General features: G+C 38.2%; 1 protein-coding gene across 6 annotated transcripts in view; it reads right to left on the reverse strand.

The window, feature by feature from the left end:
• The window catches only part of PRUNE2 (prune homolog 2 with BCH domain), a 137,357-nt gene that overhangs the window by 2,998 nt on the left and 115,029 nt on the right, over window positions 1-19,330 (reverse strand). For 3 of the 6 annotated variants that reach the window (XM_069000932.1, XM_069000931.1, XM_069000935.1), the window contains 7 exons: window positions 19,060-19,236; window positions 14,730-14,832; window positions 11,028-11,159; window positions 10,785-10,871; window positions 7,415-7,513; window positions 5,536-5,571; window positions 3,412-3,459 (listed from right to left, as the gene is read on the reverse strand). In XM_069000932.1, the coding sequence (XP_068857033.1) occupies window positions 3,412-3,459; window positions 5,536-5,571; window positions 7,415-7,513; window positions 10,785-10,871; window positions 11,028-11,159; window positions 14,730-14,832; window positions 19,060-19,236 (682 nt within the window). Of the gene's footprint in view, window positions 1-3,411; window positions 3,460-4,971; window positions 5,011-5,535; window positions 5,572-7,414; window positions 7,514-10,784; window positions 10,872-11,027; window positions 11,160-14,729; window positions 14,833-19,059; window positions 19,237-19,330 lie in introns of all 6 variants that reach the window. The other 3 variants (XM_069000937.1, XM_069000933.1, XM_069000934.1) reach the window with 3 other exon arrangements.

Below are 19,330 nucleotides of genomic sequence, written 5' to 3' on the forward strand. Positions count from 1 at the left end.
AAGACAAAATGACAAAGAACAACAACATCAAGTTAATCAGTGTGTGAAAACACATGGCTAGTCATTTACCCAATCCTGAGCTCCCAAAAAGCATTGAGTATCCTTATCTCTCACTTACTTCAACGCAGTAGCGTGAAATAACTTACACATATCCCATCTATGGAAGTACACACCTTATTAAGTTCTGTTACTGTTTTATTGAAATTAACAACTACTTTTTCAGCAATTCCAATCTGAAATAAACAGAAGTAAACTTCAGAAGTATTCTTTAGAGTAAGAAGTTGCTTCATAAATGTTGCCTCAAGATACAATCTTCCTTAAAGAATACATAAAGTTTCCTCAATATTTATGAACTGTTACACAATGGCTCTTTCACTGTGAATTATTTAATAATTTTTTTTAAAGTCAAGAAGAAGTGCAAGGAGTTGAACAAAATAGAACACAAGGGAGCATGACAATACACAAAAGCCTTTGGAACAGTATGAAAGAGACAACACAAACAAACTAAGAGCTGGGCAGACTCCAGAGGCGTTTCAGCAGAAAGGATACAGAACAAAAGTCTGTGTAAAACTGCTGTTCTCAGAGTGAAGGGATTTACACAGGATCCTATTTCCTGAAGAAATTACACAAGAAATGAGGGATATGATCACAGGAAGATTATTGCCACTTCTGAAGACAGAGTCATACTTATGCAGGGAAAATAAATGCCATGAATTACCATTATTTGGCTTTAACTATATTTATTTAAGATAAATGCAAATTCTCTTCTCATATTGCTTTTTGCTGCCCAGCTTATCTTTTGAGAAAAACAGGAAAGTTGCTCAAGCCAAAAAAGGTCAAAATCATTAGCAAAGTCTTTAACTTGTCATTTTTTGTTCTTATACTTTGAAAAACAGTTCTCATATTGACTCATTATAGAATAAAAGTGTCTGAGGAAAGAAAAAGATGAGGTATAATGTCAACTGGTTCAGGAATCAGGATTTTACTTTTATGATTCTAACCTGTATATGAGGTATGACAGCGTGACAGCTTATTAGAGTACTGTTTTATATTTTAAGAAGTAAAAACCAAAGCTCCAAATTATTTATGTAACTTTTTGCTACATATACTTCTAATTATTTATTAATACTCATGTTATTAATGGAATCTTTTGCTGAGGATTCAGGTTTACTGTATGATATTTCCTGTACAATATTCCAGTGTGGGACTGATGCCTGAAGTGGCCGCCTAAAAACCATAGACAGGACTAAGGGAATAAAGGTAGGTATTTATTTGAAGGGCCTTCAAAGGTACACCCTGGGGAGTCCAGAGGCTACTGCCAAAATGGACCCCAAGATGGACGACAGGTCACGAGTTCTTCACACTTTTATTAAGTTTGGTTCATTTACATATCAGGGCTAATTCTCCAATTAAAGCTTCAGTTAATGATGTAGCTTCCCTAAGCTTGCCCCTGCTTTTAGAGGCTTTTGGTTTATACTTTTTGGGCCTAGGACAGTCTGAGTGTCCTTGGAGAACAGGCCTGGAGAGGCTTTGTTATGTCTACCTACCATGAGAGAGCAGCAGCTAACAGGCCACAAGAAACTTCAGAGTTACACACAAGGCAGTACAGGATTTGAAAAATATGAAAGTTAAAACCCAAGGCATCAAGACAACAGCGTTTTTCTACACACCCATCAGATGGGTTGTTGGGGATTTAGTTCTCCTCCTGTTTTCTTCTTCTCTTAAAGGAATTTTCCCCATACATGTTGCCAGGGGGACAAATTACTGGGTTCTTGAGAAAAACAAAGGACCTGGCCACAGAGGGAGGGGTGCATCTCTTTCACCTGGGTTTGTGGGCAGCCAGTTCCTGGCATTTGGACGGAGAGAGAGGCTGCTTCTTTGGCTGCCTTCCTTCTACCGGAGAGACCCTGGAATTCCTAAGTCCATCTTTCCCTGCCCCACTGGGAGCCGGGCTGTGGCCGCCCTGCCTCTGCCGCTGCTTTGAGCCTTTGCTACTCTGTAGCCCTGCACACCCTGCCTGCCGAGACCTCCGGGGGTTCTGCTGCAGCTCCGCAGTTCGATACATCTCGTCTGCCACCTGGGATTTGTGCTTGTCCCTGCTGTTCCAGCCTGCTGTTCCCGAGGGTCCGGCCAGACACCGGGATCAGCTGCCCAGGGGTTTGTGAAGCCTTTGTCCCATCCCTCCCCGGGATCCCAGGGCCCCGGTGCCGCGTGCTCCCCGAGCTCGCTCCGGAGCGCCCCCTGCAGCCGCGGGGGAACCATCGCACCTGCCCTGCTCACCGGGAGCCGCCAGCGCCCCTGCCGGCTGCGAGCGGAACTGCACCCGAGGGGAAAGGGCCCGACAGCCCAGAAGGCCGGGACTGGGTTTGTGTTTGCTGTTACTGCCAGAGTTATTGGTGTTTGTTTGACTGGTTATACACATACAGATATATAATAGTAAAGAACTGTTATTCCTGTTCCTCATATCTTTGCCTGAAAGCCCCCTAATTTCAAAATTATAGTAACTCGGAGGGAAGGGGGTTGCAATTTTTTTTCTTCCATTCCAAAGGAGACTCCTGCCTTCCTTGGCAGATACCTGTCTTTCAAACCAAGACATGGGTAGGGACAGCAAACTTCTCAATCCCTCTGCCATACGCACACTCTGCTGCAATGGCTGGTTCTCCTGACATGCTGTCCTAGCAATGAACTGTCATTGTGTGCTTGTGTGACACACCGCACCCACCAACACTCTCACGGATGAACAGGAAGAGCAGTGCTTCTATTTCAGGTTTCTATTTTCATGCTTCAGTTATGGTATCAGACAGAGCAACAGCATACCAGAGGACTGACACATTCCCATTTCCAAGGGAACCAGTCTATCTTTGAAAGGAAAAGACGTAAAGACGCTTGAGATTTAATCAGGAAAATAATTATGGAAGAAGCTGAGAAGCAGAAAAGCAAAGAGACGGCACATGTCAAGAGTATGGCCCAGAAATCAAAGTAAAATGTAAGACTTTTTAATCTTTGAATGAGAACAACAAGTTTAAAACTGAGGATAATGCGTGGGACCATCTTCACTGTGATCATGATGCACTTTTGCTATCTGTTTTTAACATACTTAACCTGAATATTCTCCGGCTAACAATTATATCTCTCTCTGCTTGGAAATGGTTAAGGACACTTCAAACACACTTCACAGTGCAACACGAATATAACAAATCTTCAGTATATAACACATACATAAATTATATAAAATATAAAGATACTAAAGCTTCAATGCTTTTTCTGCCTGTATATGTTGTTCCTGAATATTACCATAAAAGTATTTAGGCCTCAAAAAAGCTTTAAGGAGTCTACCCAGCCTCAGTTCCTAGCAGCATGGTTGTAAAATAATGTTAAAATGTAATGACAGTATTAGGCATAAATTCTTACTCCTGCTCCACTGAAGCCATTTCTGGATCATTTGAGAGGCAGCTAGTTCTGGATACAAGGAAAAAGATGAGTAAACATTTTTTCTGTGTTTATTTCTTTCTCTTTTAAAATACAACATAAAATTTGGGGATGTAATAACCAACTGTAGTGAGTATCTTTGACAGCACAAACACAGAAATGTTGTTGTTGTTAGGAATGTAGGGATCTTAGTGTCCACAACACACATTAGTTTGAGAAAAAAAATTTTAAGCTATTTCTTTAATATGGAGAAGGGAAATGCACTACAGTGACCTCATACATCCAACAATAACAATAATCAGTGATGCCTCATATGAATATTTTGTTCCCCTTTCACTTGTTACACTGCAGCCTCTAATATTTTAAATGGAGTAAAAAAAAAAGCAGCTTTCTTGCACTGAGTTTTCATTGTCACATATACAGTGAATTTGAAAACGTTTGACTAGAAGGGATAGTAGCTGCATTTCAAGGCGGGGTAGGCCTTTTTGTCTAACAAAATAGTCAGGTGGTATCAGATAACTACTTATGTGAATTTATTGCTTCTGAGGCAGTCTTAACTACTAGAATCAAAAAGCAGTGGCCAGTATTTTAGATATTTCTGTGTGGATGTTTTAGAAACTAACCTCAGAAGAACTGAAGGAAAATGTGTACTGCAAAAGAAGGAACTTTTGGAAAAAGTTTTGGAAAAAGAAAAAGCTGTAAGATGAAAATCCTGAAGTGCATAAGCAAAAGGAAGGTGACTGAAAAGAAATTTCAAAACTCAAAATCTTTGGTTACAAAAAGTGCAAGGGAGAATGTTAAACTAGAACCAACAGACACAGACTCCTGCTCAGGAATTTTGTGTACAATACCCACATGAGGAAAGTGCACTGGATACTTTCTAAAGCTCTGCTCAGTGAGTCAAGAATTGTGTACTTCTTAAGGATTTCTTTGGTTCTCTACACCATACTGCCTCAATATACTCAAGTCAAAGCACAGAGTTATCAGTTTAAATCATCTGATCATCACCTGCCACTGATTTATTAAGTAACCATAGACAGTATAATATTATTATCAAGTATTAATTCCCTGGCCTATCCAGCCAACACTGGAAAGACAGAAGAATTTATGGTTAAGGTATCTACCTTGACTGAGAATGAGATATATTAGCTAACCCTAATTAAGTAAACTGTAAAAAAAAAAAAATGTAGAAAGAACTATCTCTTAAAAACTGTATGAATTATCTGACATAAAAGGTGAAGGGTAGAAAATGTTTAATGATCCATTTTAATTGAGTATGTAAGTGATTTCAGTCATTCCCATGACTGCAGAAACAATCATCAAAAACCAGCAAAAATGTTTTATAGTGTAAAGGTATGATTATTTATTACTGAGGCCCAGCAGTACAAAAGCAGTGAGAGGGGAAGTCAATTCACAAATGGGGCAACTGACACAGTAATTGATACTACAAGCTGACTGTTGTACCAAACACAATGTACTACTGCATTCAAGCTATTCCTGTGAAACAATATAATGCCAGCATCTAGCTGAAAGCTATCTTACTTAGCTGTTTCTGAAGCTTCCCTCAGCTCTTCATCCAGTCTGCATGAGTAAAAGTTATTGATATGAAGAAACAGAGAAGCAAGCAGAGCATAAGAGTGAAGCAGAGCAATAGCAGAGCAAAGAACAAATACAGTACATGCTTTTAAAATAGGCACCCAGTATAATTTAGAGCTAACCCTAAAGATCTTCACTTCAGTATGATACCATTTATCCCTGTGCTCAACCCACCTTAAATCTGTAACTCCTTATTTAGCTCATTTGGAGGCAGAGACAGAGAAGCAGCAGGGGTCTGAGGCATGCCCAGTGGACAGAGCTGAAAGCATTCAGTTGCTCTATCAGATAATGTTAAACTAGCTGCAGCCTGGGCCAAGTCAAGGACATTTACAGTTCAGTGAGTTTTATTTGCAAGGGAGGCTGATCTCAACAGCTTGAAGGGGAAAGTAAGGTTCCACATCATTGCAAGTCCTCTCTCATTCAGCTGTTGAGGTCGCCTGCAGGTGAAAGGCTGTCACACAGATTCACTCCATTATGAGCAGCAGCACTGGGCTAGAAAGCAAGTTTTACCTCATTCTTCTCTTAATACACTTCTCTTCATCATACCTTACAAGATACGAGTGGATGAAGGAAGAGAAAAGACGTAAAAGTTCATATGGTACAACAAGCATATTGTATCCCACTTCACTAAAAACTACCAAAAAATGACACAAGCCAAATTCTGGCATAACACTATGTACTTCTAAAGGTGGGATTTTTCTTGACCATAGGTGGTATGTTTGTTCTTGGCAATGGAGAAATTACGAAGCCAAAAGATTAACTGTATTTTTCTGCAGGAATCTCTCTCAATTTGCACCAGAAGTGAAGCTATGAGCTGAACACTGCTCTTCTCCCTATAGTACAGGAATAGCCCCTCACAAATGCCTTGAATGCACACAGCCTCTAAATCTTGTTATCACATCTTGAAATGCTTGCCACAGATGGGCACAACTGTCATCTTTCCAGTTCTGTCTTTTTTCAGCAAACTCATAATCTCTCATCTGGCTGCTGATGACATGAAGTAGGCATTGCCTTAAAACTCTTGAAGTTTTGACTACTAACATTTCTTTGGTACTAGTGCCATGATCATATTTCACCTTTGGTCTGAGAGGTGAATGGACTTTTTGAACATTTTTAATTCTACAGGGAAGAAAAAATGTGTATAACATAGATGTGTGTACTGCCACAGTGTAACGGTAAAACACAGCAAGGAAACAGACAGAAACTCCCTGTATCACGGTAAGGTTTCTAACAAAGGAAACTATAAGAAACCAAAATGTTTACAGGAATCAAAAGAAAATTTGTTAGGGATGTTAAAACATTATGGACATCTCTTTGTCAGTTGACCAATGGCTTCTGCTCCACATTCTTAGCAACATTCCATCTCTACAGAAGTTACAGCAGCAAATGAAATTGAGTGAAAGTCTCTGTGACCCCTGATTTTGCAACTGTAATATACTGTCTTCATGACTGCCATTGCCAGAACTGAGCTTCCCACTTGCTCCCTGGAATTACACCACCAGCCTGACAAAGGAAATTGCCTTAACTACTACTGTGAAACAGGTGTGAAAACTCCTGCCTGGGTTGAAGAGATCTGTGACAACTTCAAAAGCTGTCACTGACCAATCATAATGAAAACACAATCATACTTATGTATCTACTCACCAAACTACCTTCTAGAACAGGCTGTTCAATACCTGGGACATTTGCTAAAGAGAACAATTAAAAAAAAAAAAATCCTGAACTGTACATCTTTTTGATAATGACTACATGAAGACCATGGTTTTTTTTCAGTTGTGTTTTCAGTCCTGATATACCATTTCATTTTATTGTTTTCCGGTCTGAAAAAATGTCAGTTGAGGTGAGCAATGCCAATCAACTTCCTACAAATTTTTAACAGATATTTTCCTTTAGAAATACCTGCATTTACAAAACTTCTTCACATAAGCAGCAAGAACAGAGAAACTGTCTTTCAGTGGTTGTGGATTTAACCATGAAAATTGACAAGGTAAGGAACAGTAAACCTATGGAATTTCACTGGTCTTGTATTGAACAGGCTATCTTTTAATTAATGTTTCTGTTCAAAGCCCTGCATGAATAAAACTTAAAACCACTTTCACTTAAATAGTAGTAAAAGTTATGAAAAAATATGGCATAGATGATACCTCAGGAAAGGCCAAACTATTTTCCCACTCCCCTAGAAGTAAATATTTATTGTGTGTTGTGTTTCTCTTACACAGTGGTCTCCTGCTTCTGAGTTTGACAGTGAAATGTTTGTGGAACAACACATGATAATTTTTAAGAACATCAGGAAAGTGCTTTCTGTTTTTCTTACAGTCTGTAACACTATTATTAGTTTGTGGAAATAGTTTCCATTAGAACAAGTACATGCTTAGTGTACATCACTTACTTGACAATACTATCTGGTATATGCACATACTCCATTGGAATCATCTCCCGAAGTTCTGCCAACGTGTTGATGTACTGTATCTTACTGCTGAACTTAGAGCTGAAACACAGAAAAAAAGGTATTAAATTACTTTGCCCCCACTCTTTTATGACATACTAAAACCAAATGAAGAAATGTATTAAATATGTTAAATAATTAAGTATTTGGATATTCATATTTCAATTACAGACTGAGAGACTGGACTGTTAAATGATTAATGACTCAAAAAATCCACCTACCACAGCTGAAAAAGGCTGGTGAGAGGCAAACCCTGTGAGGTGGGATAGCGCTTTTTATCATGCCAATCCTCTCTTACTTAATGGCTCAGTCTGAAAACTTCCCTCTGGGAAAGAACCAGGACTTTCACACAGAGCCTGAAGGCATTAATCCCTGACATAACTCGTGGGCCATAAATGACTCAACTTCACTGATGTATGAGGCAGCTGTAACATCTTAGAAGGCAAGGTACCTGGGCGTTCCCATGTGAACTTGAGTGAATATAAATGCAATGGACAGTTTGAAGGAGATGTATAAAAATTTGGAAAACAATCAAATTCCTTACAGACTACTTATATGTAAAAAGAGATGGGAAGCATTACTTGCATGGATATAATCATCGTGATGGTTACCAAGTGATTGTGATGACTTAGCATTTCTATTTTACACCAATTCTCAATCAAACACAATGAAACTGAATTCATAATTTGTTCAGAAGAGCATAGATCTGATTGTGTCTATTCTTACTGCAGGGTCTGTTTTTATGAGGAAATACCTTGTTTATTCCTGCTGTGCTATATCATTCATTTATTGTGCTTGAAAAATGATCATTTGGAATTAAGGCTAAATTGTTCAGAAAACACACTTAAAACATAAGGCTATTTACTTGTCTAACCTAAGTTATTTGGTAAGTGTGAGGTTATGATAAATCTATCTTTCTCATTTGGCTCATAAAGCCAATTTTCAAATTTAGCCCTAGTTGTATTTACATCATCTTGTAACATCAGTAGTAGTGGCAAGCTCACATTGACCACATATGTTAAGTGTCGGTCTTGAAAAACGGAACATGTTCTGTCTATTTACTGCTGACCTGCTGCTGAATGCAGCCAGACAATAGGAAGCTTCTGAAAGAGCTCTGACCAGAAGGTTACTGGCCCTCCCCTCAACATACGTATCTTCCCCATAAGATAAATTGAGACAACTGGAACAGAATACATAAAGGTGATGTGAAGTTGTTCAAGCTCATTCACTGTAATTTGTACCAGATTAGCATCACTAGGCACACACACACTGGATCAGACCAATGGCCACATTTTAGATACAAGAATCACTCACAGTTATCCAGTCAAAGCACGGTAATACACAGATTCTTAGCATTTTATCCAAAATGTTAATCATAGTCTGTAGCATCAGAACTGCCAGCTAAAATAACTTGGCAAGCTGCAAGTCAATCATAAGCTTCTAAAGATGGTGGGAAGGGACTAAAAAAATCTTTCACAGGCTAATTTTTGCTCCTAAGGATTCTTCTGGGTCCACTAATTCCACTACAGTGACTGATTTCTAAGTAATTCCTTCATGTGGGAGTCAGTGTATGGGCACGCCAGATATAGTTTCTTTCAGACTTTAGGGAAAGCATGCTTCCAATAATGGTAACTTTCCACCATTTAAATACTTTCATCACAAGCCAAGTATGTTTCACAGACCCTTGCTTTATTAGAAATCTAACTTCTTACCTAACACAACTCAAATAATTTTTGGAGTTTCTATAAGGGTCCTAAAAGAGTATCCGAGATCTATCTCTGTTACCTCTAGTTCTTTCATTCTGTGTATTCAGACAATAGTCTGTCAGTCAAGATGGGTCCCACACTCCACTGAATTTTCTTGCCAGTTTTTGAGGTAGAATAGAGTTGACGTAGAATTGAGGATAGCCTGCCCTCAGTGACTTGACTGCCCCTTAAAATTTTGTTGTCATTCAGGTTTTTGATTTCTGCTGTTCAGTCCATCATCTCAGCTGGGATGGGACTCATAATGTTCTTCTGTCCTTGGTACGGGTCCAAATATCTCATGTCATCCTCCACAAAAGTCACACTAGTCATGTGTCCTGCCCACCTTTTTTCAGCTTATATTTGCACTTCACTTTCTTCTTGCACCAAGACTCAGTCTAGTTGGCTGAGATGGTCTCTAGTGTGTCTAGTTAAGTACTGCTAATCTGCTTTGTCAAACTATTTAGAGTGAATATTTTCTCCTGTTTGCTAATGAGAAACTTCTAATCACTGCTGCTTAGTATGGTCATTTTGAATAAATGACTAATGAACTGAAACAGACATGACTTTAAAAGAAAAAAACAAACTCTCATTTCTGGGAGCAAATAAGATGGCAACAGAAATAGCTCAGATATCAAAATGCAACTCAGTGAATCCTCATAACTACTGTTGATAATTCCAAGCATTGTTTCCCTGTTACTCTGGTATTTTGAATTGTTACTTTCAACTTGTCTTAAAGATACCACATCTAGAAAGGAGCTCCATTATGACACTCTGCCTATTGCACTTTGGCAGCAATGGGACATCTCACATGCTTCCCGATCCCAGTGTCACCCTGTCGGGACAGAGCACCCTGTGACAAGACATCTCCAGTGTCTTCACCCGCAGTCTGTGAGCAGAACTCCCTGAGATCTCTCATGACATATGTCATTCTCTTCGTGGCTTCTGTAGATGATGATTCTTTTCCTGCCTGAAGCAACTCTTTTTCACACCTTCCAGTCTGCTTTCTCTGATCTCAGGATTTGAACTGCATACTTCCCTCTGCAGTAAGTGTGAAGTCTTTAAAGTTGGTAACCTTTTCTTTTTTTTGATTGTCTTACTAATCAAAGCATTATTTTTGACAGCATTAAACCTTTTTTGAAACCAAATGCATTCAAAAACCTCAGGGTGCAGGCAGTCCTCTTGTATGAATTATGAGCAGCAATGATATTTTAAAAACCCAGAACTGTAGCCAGGATTTTTAAAATAAGGTGATTATCTTACATGCAGTCCCCTTTTCTATATGCCTTTTATCTGGGTTCCGAATAAAGACTATTTTATGGAACTGTATTTCAAGTTTTACATACACACACAGGTTTACAAAACCATGTCTATGACATCTGCAACTAGATCCTCATATAAATATGTTTTTTTCCCCCATTCACCTTTGGAAGGTGAAATTCAACTTCCAAAATCCCAATATGAGCTATAAAATGAGCACTATTCAGTGAAAGATTAACAGCCATGTTTGATGATTTAGGGTGCATATGTATTCTTAGGGACATAGAAAATCACTGGCATTTATTACATACCTTATAAAAGGTCGTGTCACAGCCAGAATTGTCCTGATAAACCATGATGGATGAACAATTATAAATGATTTCAAATTCTTCCGTAATCTAAGTAAAAAAAAAAAAAATTCTTAGAAAAACAGAAAAAAACCACAAAAGATAAAAGAAAGATCTCATACAGTAAACCCTGGCATACAGGTGAGTTACAGAAATGGACAGTGTTTAAAATAACAGCTGCGGATCAGACAGGAATATATTACTTACCGCCGATCAATCATCTGGTAACATTTTTTCATCCAACCCAATCCAGGCATTCTTCTTCTTGGTGTTGCTCCATTCAAGTAGACAATCATATAGTCTTCAGCTACCATCAGCTCTAAGGTACTGATTACATATCTGATAAAAGTACAGATGTCAGTGAGCATATACTGCACATTATCTGCTTAAGCCCAACCTAAATCAGGCTACTAGGAATAAATTAAGGCAGACTAAACACTTTATGACAACACAGGCTTTTCTTTTCCTTTAAACAAAAGCAAACATTTAGCATTGATCACCATGGTACCTGTGGATACATAACTAGAAAACCACAGTCTTACCTATGTCTTCAAAAGTATGTGGTTTCCTTACAAAAACAAGTGTTTCACAGTGAGTTTTCAAGTATCACTGGTGAATTTGCTTTTTCTTGAAAGTATTGAAATCAGGAGACTTTGCAAGGGAGAACATGGCAGCATCATGTGAAGTCCTAGCAACTTCTGAAATTAACTCTTGAGAAACTTCTGTTCACTATTCTAATCATCAAGTTTGTTCAGTGCAAAAATAAAAGGTGTCAGAAGATACTTGTTTGTAATTCTAGTAATCCTCACAATACTGCTGCCGAGTCTGTGACTGCAAAACACAAAAAAACTCAAGTCTAAGAAAACCTGTCCATCAACCTGACTTCTGATGGGACAGAGCACTCCAGGACATGACTTCATTTTGTGAGCAAAACACTCCCAACACTCATTATCAGACAGTGCTCTTGGGGCAAAATTCATCCTACCTAGAAGAGCACACTACTCATTCAAGTAAGAGGATAGTTTTAAATTCTTGTTTGGGACTATCTATGCAGATGGTTTATTCAGCAGTCCCCATCTCATTTGGGATCAGATCATCACAGGAATGTTCAAACTGTTCTCTCTACTATCTAGCCTCAAGGCATGCCTATGTAAAAACTAGAATGAAAAACCAAAAGTCACACCTTAAAAACCTAAATGCCTGAGTGCACTCGATACAAAAGGCACCTCTATCCCAAAGCATAATGGCCCCTTTCAGAGTTGTATGGGAATGCCTCACAATCTAATCTGACCCTTAAATTCCTTAGGATGCAATGTCTTTAAAAGAACTGTAAGAAATCTAGTTCACACCAGAGAGTGGTATTTTACCTGGGCATAAGGTAGGCAGCCATTAACCAGACTAGTTTCATGCATTTGGTAAATCCCATCTAAATCACTACTTCCTCAATGCATTTCACTGATCTTTCTTATCTTGCAGTTGTGCATTCCCTGCTTTTGCCAGACATTTGTGAAGGCTTATGTCTAACAGTGAAATAGGAAAGCAAGGCATTGCATGGGCATTCTGATGCATAAAACTTAAATTTAATAGCTACTTTAACAAAGCTACTATTTGACAGGTTATGAGATTAGCTCTTCCCACAGGGCACAACATCTAGTGCTTTAAAGGCACTTAAACACTGAAACATACAGAAGTGTGTAAGTACATATTAAAACACTACAAGTCTTTCAGTTATGGAACAAGACAGTCTGAAAAAAGGTCTGTTTATTAACTCCAAAGGGAATTATGCCCATTATGAATAATCAGTTATAGTAAGAAAAATCACACATGTTTCTCATGAGAAGTAGGAGGCCTATTATGACAAAAAGGAATCTTTGCTAGTTTTTTAGTCAGATCTCACTAATCTCACATACTTGCATTCTACAGCTCTTACACAATGTAGGTCGAATTAGCTCATTTGCCATTTTAAGGATGCTGAGCTCCCTTCCAAACCTTACCTATCTAGTAATTTATTATTCTTTGGTAATAATGGCAATTTCTTCATTATTTGAAAAGACGGACAGAAATTTTCTCATTGACTAAAAAAACTGACTCACTCTGAAGGCAAAGTGTTGGTTTTGTTTTCAAAGTGTAGTTTTTCAAATTAAGATTATTTTTTAAAAAATTAATCTGTGGACTGGCTTTAATCTGACTTTTAGGCAGCCACAAATTAAATAGCAGATTTTTAAATGTGGCTCTGTATTATCTACAAAAACTGCTGTAGAAGCTGTTTCAAGCATTTTCACCCAAACCCAACTCTTCAAGTTTACAAAATTAGTCAGTATAACAAATAGGAAGAAGATAATAGGAAATGTGAAAGGAATTCAGATGGGAAAGCAACTGCAGCAAAACTCAGGAGCAATTGAAGACAGTTGTTAATAAGAAACTAGAGGTAGCTCCTATACTATCAGAAACACGCTGTATAAAAAAAGAAGAGAGATTCAGCAGTTTGCAGGTCTCTTCAGACCCCTATGTAATTCAGCAGTAAAGAATTAGCAAATATTTAAATATATCAGTTACTGTATATTTAGTAAACTGTTGCACTCCCTCTATTTCCATGCAATGAAGAGATCTAGAACTGAAAGAATGGGGTGAACTAGCTCCCTTTTCTTGTTGTCTTAGACCCAACAGTCTATAAGCCTTAAAATAAGCTGCAGTTCACAGCCAGAAAAAGTGACTTACAAAATTGACTTCGGCAATATCCTTAAGCCATGTGGAAAAAGCTCTTAAGGTTTTCTCTGCAAAGTTCATTTACCACCAGCTCTATCTGAACAAGGGTCTTGGGTGAAGACAAAGAACAACTACTGAATGTCAGTCCTGGTAATAGTCAGCTTTATTCCATACTCACCAAGTTAAAACCACTGTAGTAATTCCTTCTTCTCTTCTAAATTACTGGGCATTGTGTGTATTAGTTACTGCAGATGACACTGAGTTCTTAGAGGCTCTACCAGGCAAATGGTATCAGTTGTTCTGACCAGAAACTAAAACACTGAGTCTTATTTTCAGATATAGACACAATGTTAAAGACACTGGCTGCCAAGAAGTGCATCTTCACAGACTATTAAGGAGACGTGGGTCTGTGCTCTCAGTGCCTTGTAAACTGCAAACGGCAAAAGCTGTCTCCTGCTGGCTTTAGAAATTACTTACTGGGTTTCAGCATAGAAAACACTGGAATGATTGATTTTTTAACAGCTGTAAGTGGAAGTAGGTAAAGGCACTTCAGCTGCCTTCAAAATTTTGGGCTGCCACCCCAATTGCTATTAGGAATAATTCTCCTGTGAAAAATTTGGGGTTGTGTGGCCAAATTTGTGTCCTGCCCAACTGGCCCCTGCCACTTCTAGCTGAATCAGAAGCAGCTGGAATCAGGAAGCATAGTTAGAGCTGCTTGTGTCAGCAACTGCCATTTATCCTGTTTTTAAAAAACAAGTGTTAAAAAATGACCATGTGACTCCTAAACCCAAGATATCAGATATTAAAAATACATTCAGTGACACATCATGATAATACATAATAAACAACAGTGAAAAACAGCCTAAGCCCCTGCTGATTGTTTTCAGCAAGACCTGGAAATCACTAGTGAAATAGTGCAAAGACTGCAGCCCCAACAAGCTGAAGATACTGCATTCCTTGACATTTACGGAGATACTAACCGTCAGATTTGGTCCTGATAAATACACCTTAATTTGGGAAGGTGAGCAGGTAAAGGATACCAAAATAATACTCCACTGAGAGTTTATCTAAAACTGCTATTTTCCTTGTCATTCCCCTTCTAACAACCAAAATTACCTCTTAAGGAAAGAGAGGTTACCTCTCTCTGCATAATTATGAGTACTAACTCAAAAGACTCTGTCACATTGCTCGCATATCACTCACAGGAAAAGATTTTCCATGACATAGTTGTAATCAGTTCGACTGCTGTCTGGCAAGAAGCATGCCGTGAACACAATGATAGCATTCAGACCATCACCATAGTATCCTGTGGAAAAAAACGAAAACACATTTTTATCTTTGTCAAACGCTTTTAACAGGATAAAATTTAAAAAGAAATCTCAAAGTCCTGTAATAGAGCTACTATGTCTACTGCTGAAGCATACCAAAATGCTTCATACCGAAGGTTTGAAAATGTATGAACTATCATGAAGTGATAAGGAAGTTGGACAGTCAGTTAAGCTGAATTCTCAAAAAACACACATAGCACAACCACTAGTAAACTTTTTTATAGCAAAAAAGCCTTCTAAGGCTTCTACTTCTCATTCATTGCAGCTCTGTGGCAATCACATACTGAATGGTCAACTCAGACTGCAGAATAAGGGGCTAAAGAAAATATCCTACATCTGTTGTCCTGCATCGTTTGAATTACGTTTCATAAAGCCTTGCAGTCCAATCTCAGTTGGCCTGTGCAGCTCCAATAGCTTTAGAATATTAAAATTATGACTACACTCCACTATCCCTTAAAAGCTCCCAGGGATCTTTGTTGCAAGTTTAGTATAAATTACTTTTTAACCTTGGATACTCCAGTTGTCCAATACTGGCATTCTCTGGGCTCCATCACTGCCTAATGATAGCTGTAAATCTTCAAAGCTGTAGCACTACCATTCCAGGGCCCAGCACAGCTGCTTATAATCCAAAAGAAAATGTTTCTTTTTCATGATGGATTAATGTTGTTTGATCTTCTCCACAATCTTTTGCAGCTGCTATGGATTTTCTGTATTTATCATTACAAATAAATAAAAAATACTCCTGTGTTTCAGTTGAAAGTTTTGCTTAAAGGATACATGCAATCTGGAGGTAATTTATAAAGATGCTGTAGGAATTGTAGGTAAACAGCACTAGCAGTGCAGAGAGACAGAAGACAGATATACTCAGAGAACATTCAAAAACCTTTCAAGTCTAGAAAAAACTGACAATGAGGGAGAGACGATAATATTTGTGAAAGAAACTTCAATTCCCCTCAGGAACATGCTCCGGACAAAAATTAAAGGATACTATTAAAGGTAGTATTAAAATACTACCACTTAAACAACCTTTCCACGAGGAGATTTTAAGGCTTTTGCAGTGCTTTCTGGATACTAGAGAGCAATAGCCAAGCCTAACTAAAGTGCTCATGGGATGCCAGTCCTGTTTTCAGTACAAATTATTATTCAGCTAGATTATTTGGAACTGTGCTGGTTTTGGCTGGAAGAAAGTTAATTTTCTTCACAGTGGCACGTATGGGGCTGTGGCTTTGATTTGCATTGAAATCAGATGGTTGATAATATAGAGATGTTTGTGTTACTGCTGCGCAGTGCTCACAAAGGACCAAGGCCTTTTCTGCTTTTCATACTGCCCCCCACGACTCAGAGAGCAGGCAGAGGATGCACAAGAAGTTGGAAGGGGAAGGGGACACTGCCAAGACAGCCAACCCCAACTGACCACGCCGATATTCCAGACCATATGGCGTCATGCTCAGGAGGTGAAGAAGGAGGAAACAGGAGGGGACATTTGCAGTGACGGCCTTGATCTTCCCAAATCACTGTTATGTGTCATGAGGCCCTGGTCTCCTGGAGATGGCTGAGCACATGCCTGTCCTTGGGAAGTGGTGAATGAATTTCTTGTTTTGCTTTGCTTGTGTGCACAGGTTTTGCTTTACATATTAAACTGTCCTTATCTCATCCCGAGAGTTTACTCAGTCTTACTCTTCTGATTCACCATGTGGGAGTGAGTGGCTGTGTGGGGCTTAGTTGCCAGCTGGGTTTAAACAACAGGAAAAAGCAGTATTTCTCTCCCCCTCAGGTTTACAAATACGGAAATAGGGAGGACATTTCCTTCCTTCCATAAATTTAATAAAACTTTAAAAGACTTTATATCATGCTGCCATAAAGCAATCTGTCCAGCTGGCACAGGAATTTGGCAGGAAGAGCACATTATGGCAGGTGCGCCCACTAAATTACACAGCACAGTTTGCAGTTCATGGAAAGCATAACAATTATGTGCAGATGCTAACTAACAACACACAGAAGAAAAATCCACAGATAAATCTAAGCCATTTTTTCCTCACACACTTCTTGAAGAGAAGGAATCTTCACCCTAGGGAAAAGTGCATTTTAATTCATCACTAAAAGCCAGTAAAATCCATTCGCCCTAAATCTCAGTTAGTCTAAGCAAAGAGAAAGATCTCTAAAAGTTTCTTCATCAGCATATGTTGAAGACAATCACTGCCAAATCTACTCTCCTCTTTCCTATTTTGTGGCTACCACCTAGATTCTGCACTTGCTGTTATCTGTCATTTGGCGGGGAAGAATGTTCAGTAGACCTCTGAATCATCAAGAGATGCTTGACTTGACTTCCAATTGACTAATTTTAGTCAGAACCTATTATTACTTTTGAGATTGAAGTAAATCTGGCCCTCTAAATGCTCCACTAAAGTATTGCCAAAGGGAATTTCATATGGAATGGGCCTTGCTACCATAATGTAGAAACTGTTCAAGCTGTCCAGTTTTCCACGATAGATGCAACAAAATTATTTTGTTCCTTTGTCTTCAATCTGCCATTTCATAAACTCAGAATTTAATCCAGTCGTTAACTTACTTTGATTTGTCTAGATATCAGGAAACATTTCCAGTTTAGGCAGTGGCAGGCTGAAACTTATTCTTACACCTCACACTGTTTGTTTTACAATGACTAATGCTATTGACAAGCATCGTTTCAAAAGTAAAGAAAACTTAATGCTCTTTATCTTACATTTGAGTTATCTAAAAAATGTCAGAGATGTAAAATTTGAGTTCAAATTATTTCTTACTGAGAGTTGAGCTGAATTACCTAGTCTCCCATTAAACATTAATTTTTCACAAAAGCTGATACAAACATATACATCAACATCTAGTAGGAAATACACAAGTTTTTACAGCAAATGCATATTGAATAGTTTACAGCAGACAAAAATATATAAATAAACAACATTAGCAAGGCCCCAAAATAATTTTGTGTTTGTTTCCTAAATTAAGCCATCTGTGTATGTTTGCTAAACTGTGTCTGAGGTGTCATCACATTCATAAATCTTTGATGGTAGTGTTGTACTGGAAAAATGCTTGAAGGCTTAAACATCTTTATTAATTCTGATTAAACCTTCTGTATGCTGGCCACCATGAATACCTGTAGGCTAGCATTTAGCTGCTTTAAATGTAAAAATTAACCATAATTTATTTATGTAATTTTACCAGCTAGAGGCTCAATGCTAAAAATATTTTAACTTCAATATTTTAATATCTTTAACTGATGCTGCAAATCAACAACACTGTGACAAAAGCATCCTGATATAAACTCATGAATCTTCCCTCTGGGATGCTAAATTGCCTGCCTCAGTTTTTGCAGGAATAAAACAACTCAACCTAATACCTTGCTTAACAGATAGCAAAATATATAGCATCCAAAGATAATTCAAACCTGAGACACCAAGGAAAAGGCACTTAGAAAGCCTTATTTCATTTTCTTCCTTCAACATCTGTAGTAATATTTATCCATTTGAATTAATTTATACAGAAGTATAGTAGTAACACCGAAACTATAAATTCTCTAAGGAAGTTGGGAAGCAAATGAGAAAATATAGCAAGCACATGGGGTCATTTTCCTGCTTTAAATGTTTTCTTTGGTATGTTATTTGATAATCATTAATAAATTATGTAAAAAGTCCCATAAACCAGTTCCTAGTAAAACGCTGCTGACAACTATAAATGGCAGAAAAATAACATAAGGCAAGTAGCCAGATGAATGGAAGCCCCAGGGAAAACTATCTTCTTTCTTTTGCCACTCTACTTGTTTAGATCTGTGCAGCCACATACATCATTCAGCAAATCACAGAGCATTATACTTCGCAAAAGGTTTTGTCAAAACCCACCAAACATAGTTTTAAGAATCTTATTTTGCTGTAGGTCAAAAGCCTTTTTCCTTGTTCAAGACAGTTTTAGCCTGCAGGCTGTTGTCAGGACCAGATTGTTCCTGACACATGTATGTCCACTATACTGCTTCCAAAACAGCTTTGAATTTAAAATTCGTATTAGTCATTGCCATATTGAACTGAAAGCCCCGTTGATTTCAGCCAAGGCTGAAAAATAAATTCTCTCTCCCCTTGTCCACATGATAATGGAACAAAATTAAAAATAAATCATGATCAATAAGGCATAAATCTTTTACATCAATTTAAAAAAATGCTTAAACCTTCTCCTACCTCCATGTGAAATGACCTTTTTGTATGGTTCAATGACTCTCATATCAATTCTCTGTTCCTGTTCTCCAATAACCACCGTTCTCCATAACCTGTTGTCCTCTCGCTCCTCTTCAGCAGTGTACTCAGGAATTGATTCAGACTCCTCCTGGGAAGCATCCTTAGCAGCAGTCTGCTCTTCTGAAAAGTAAAACTGTATATATTACCTCTTCCTGTTAAAGATCTAAATATTTTTGCTTTTACATATAGTTGAGATGGATGACTGAAATTACCT

The sequence above is a fragment of the Aphelocoma coerulescens genome (genome assembly GCF_041296385.1).
Source record: "Aphelocoma coerulescens isolate FSJ_1873_10779 chromosome Z unlocalized genomic scaffold, UR_Acoe_1.0 ChrZ, whole genome shotgun sequence".
In the NCBI taxonomy this organism is placed as follows: Eukaryota; Metazoa; Chordata; class Aves; order Passeriformes; family Corvidae; genus Aphelocoma; species Aphelocoma coerulescens.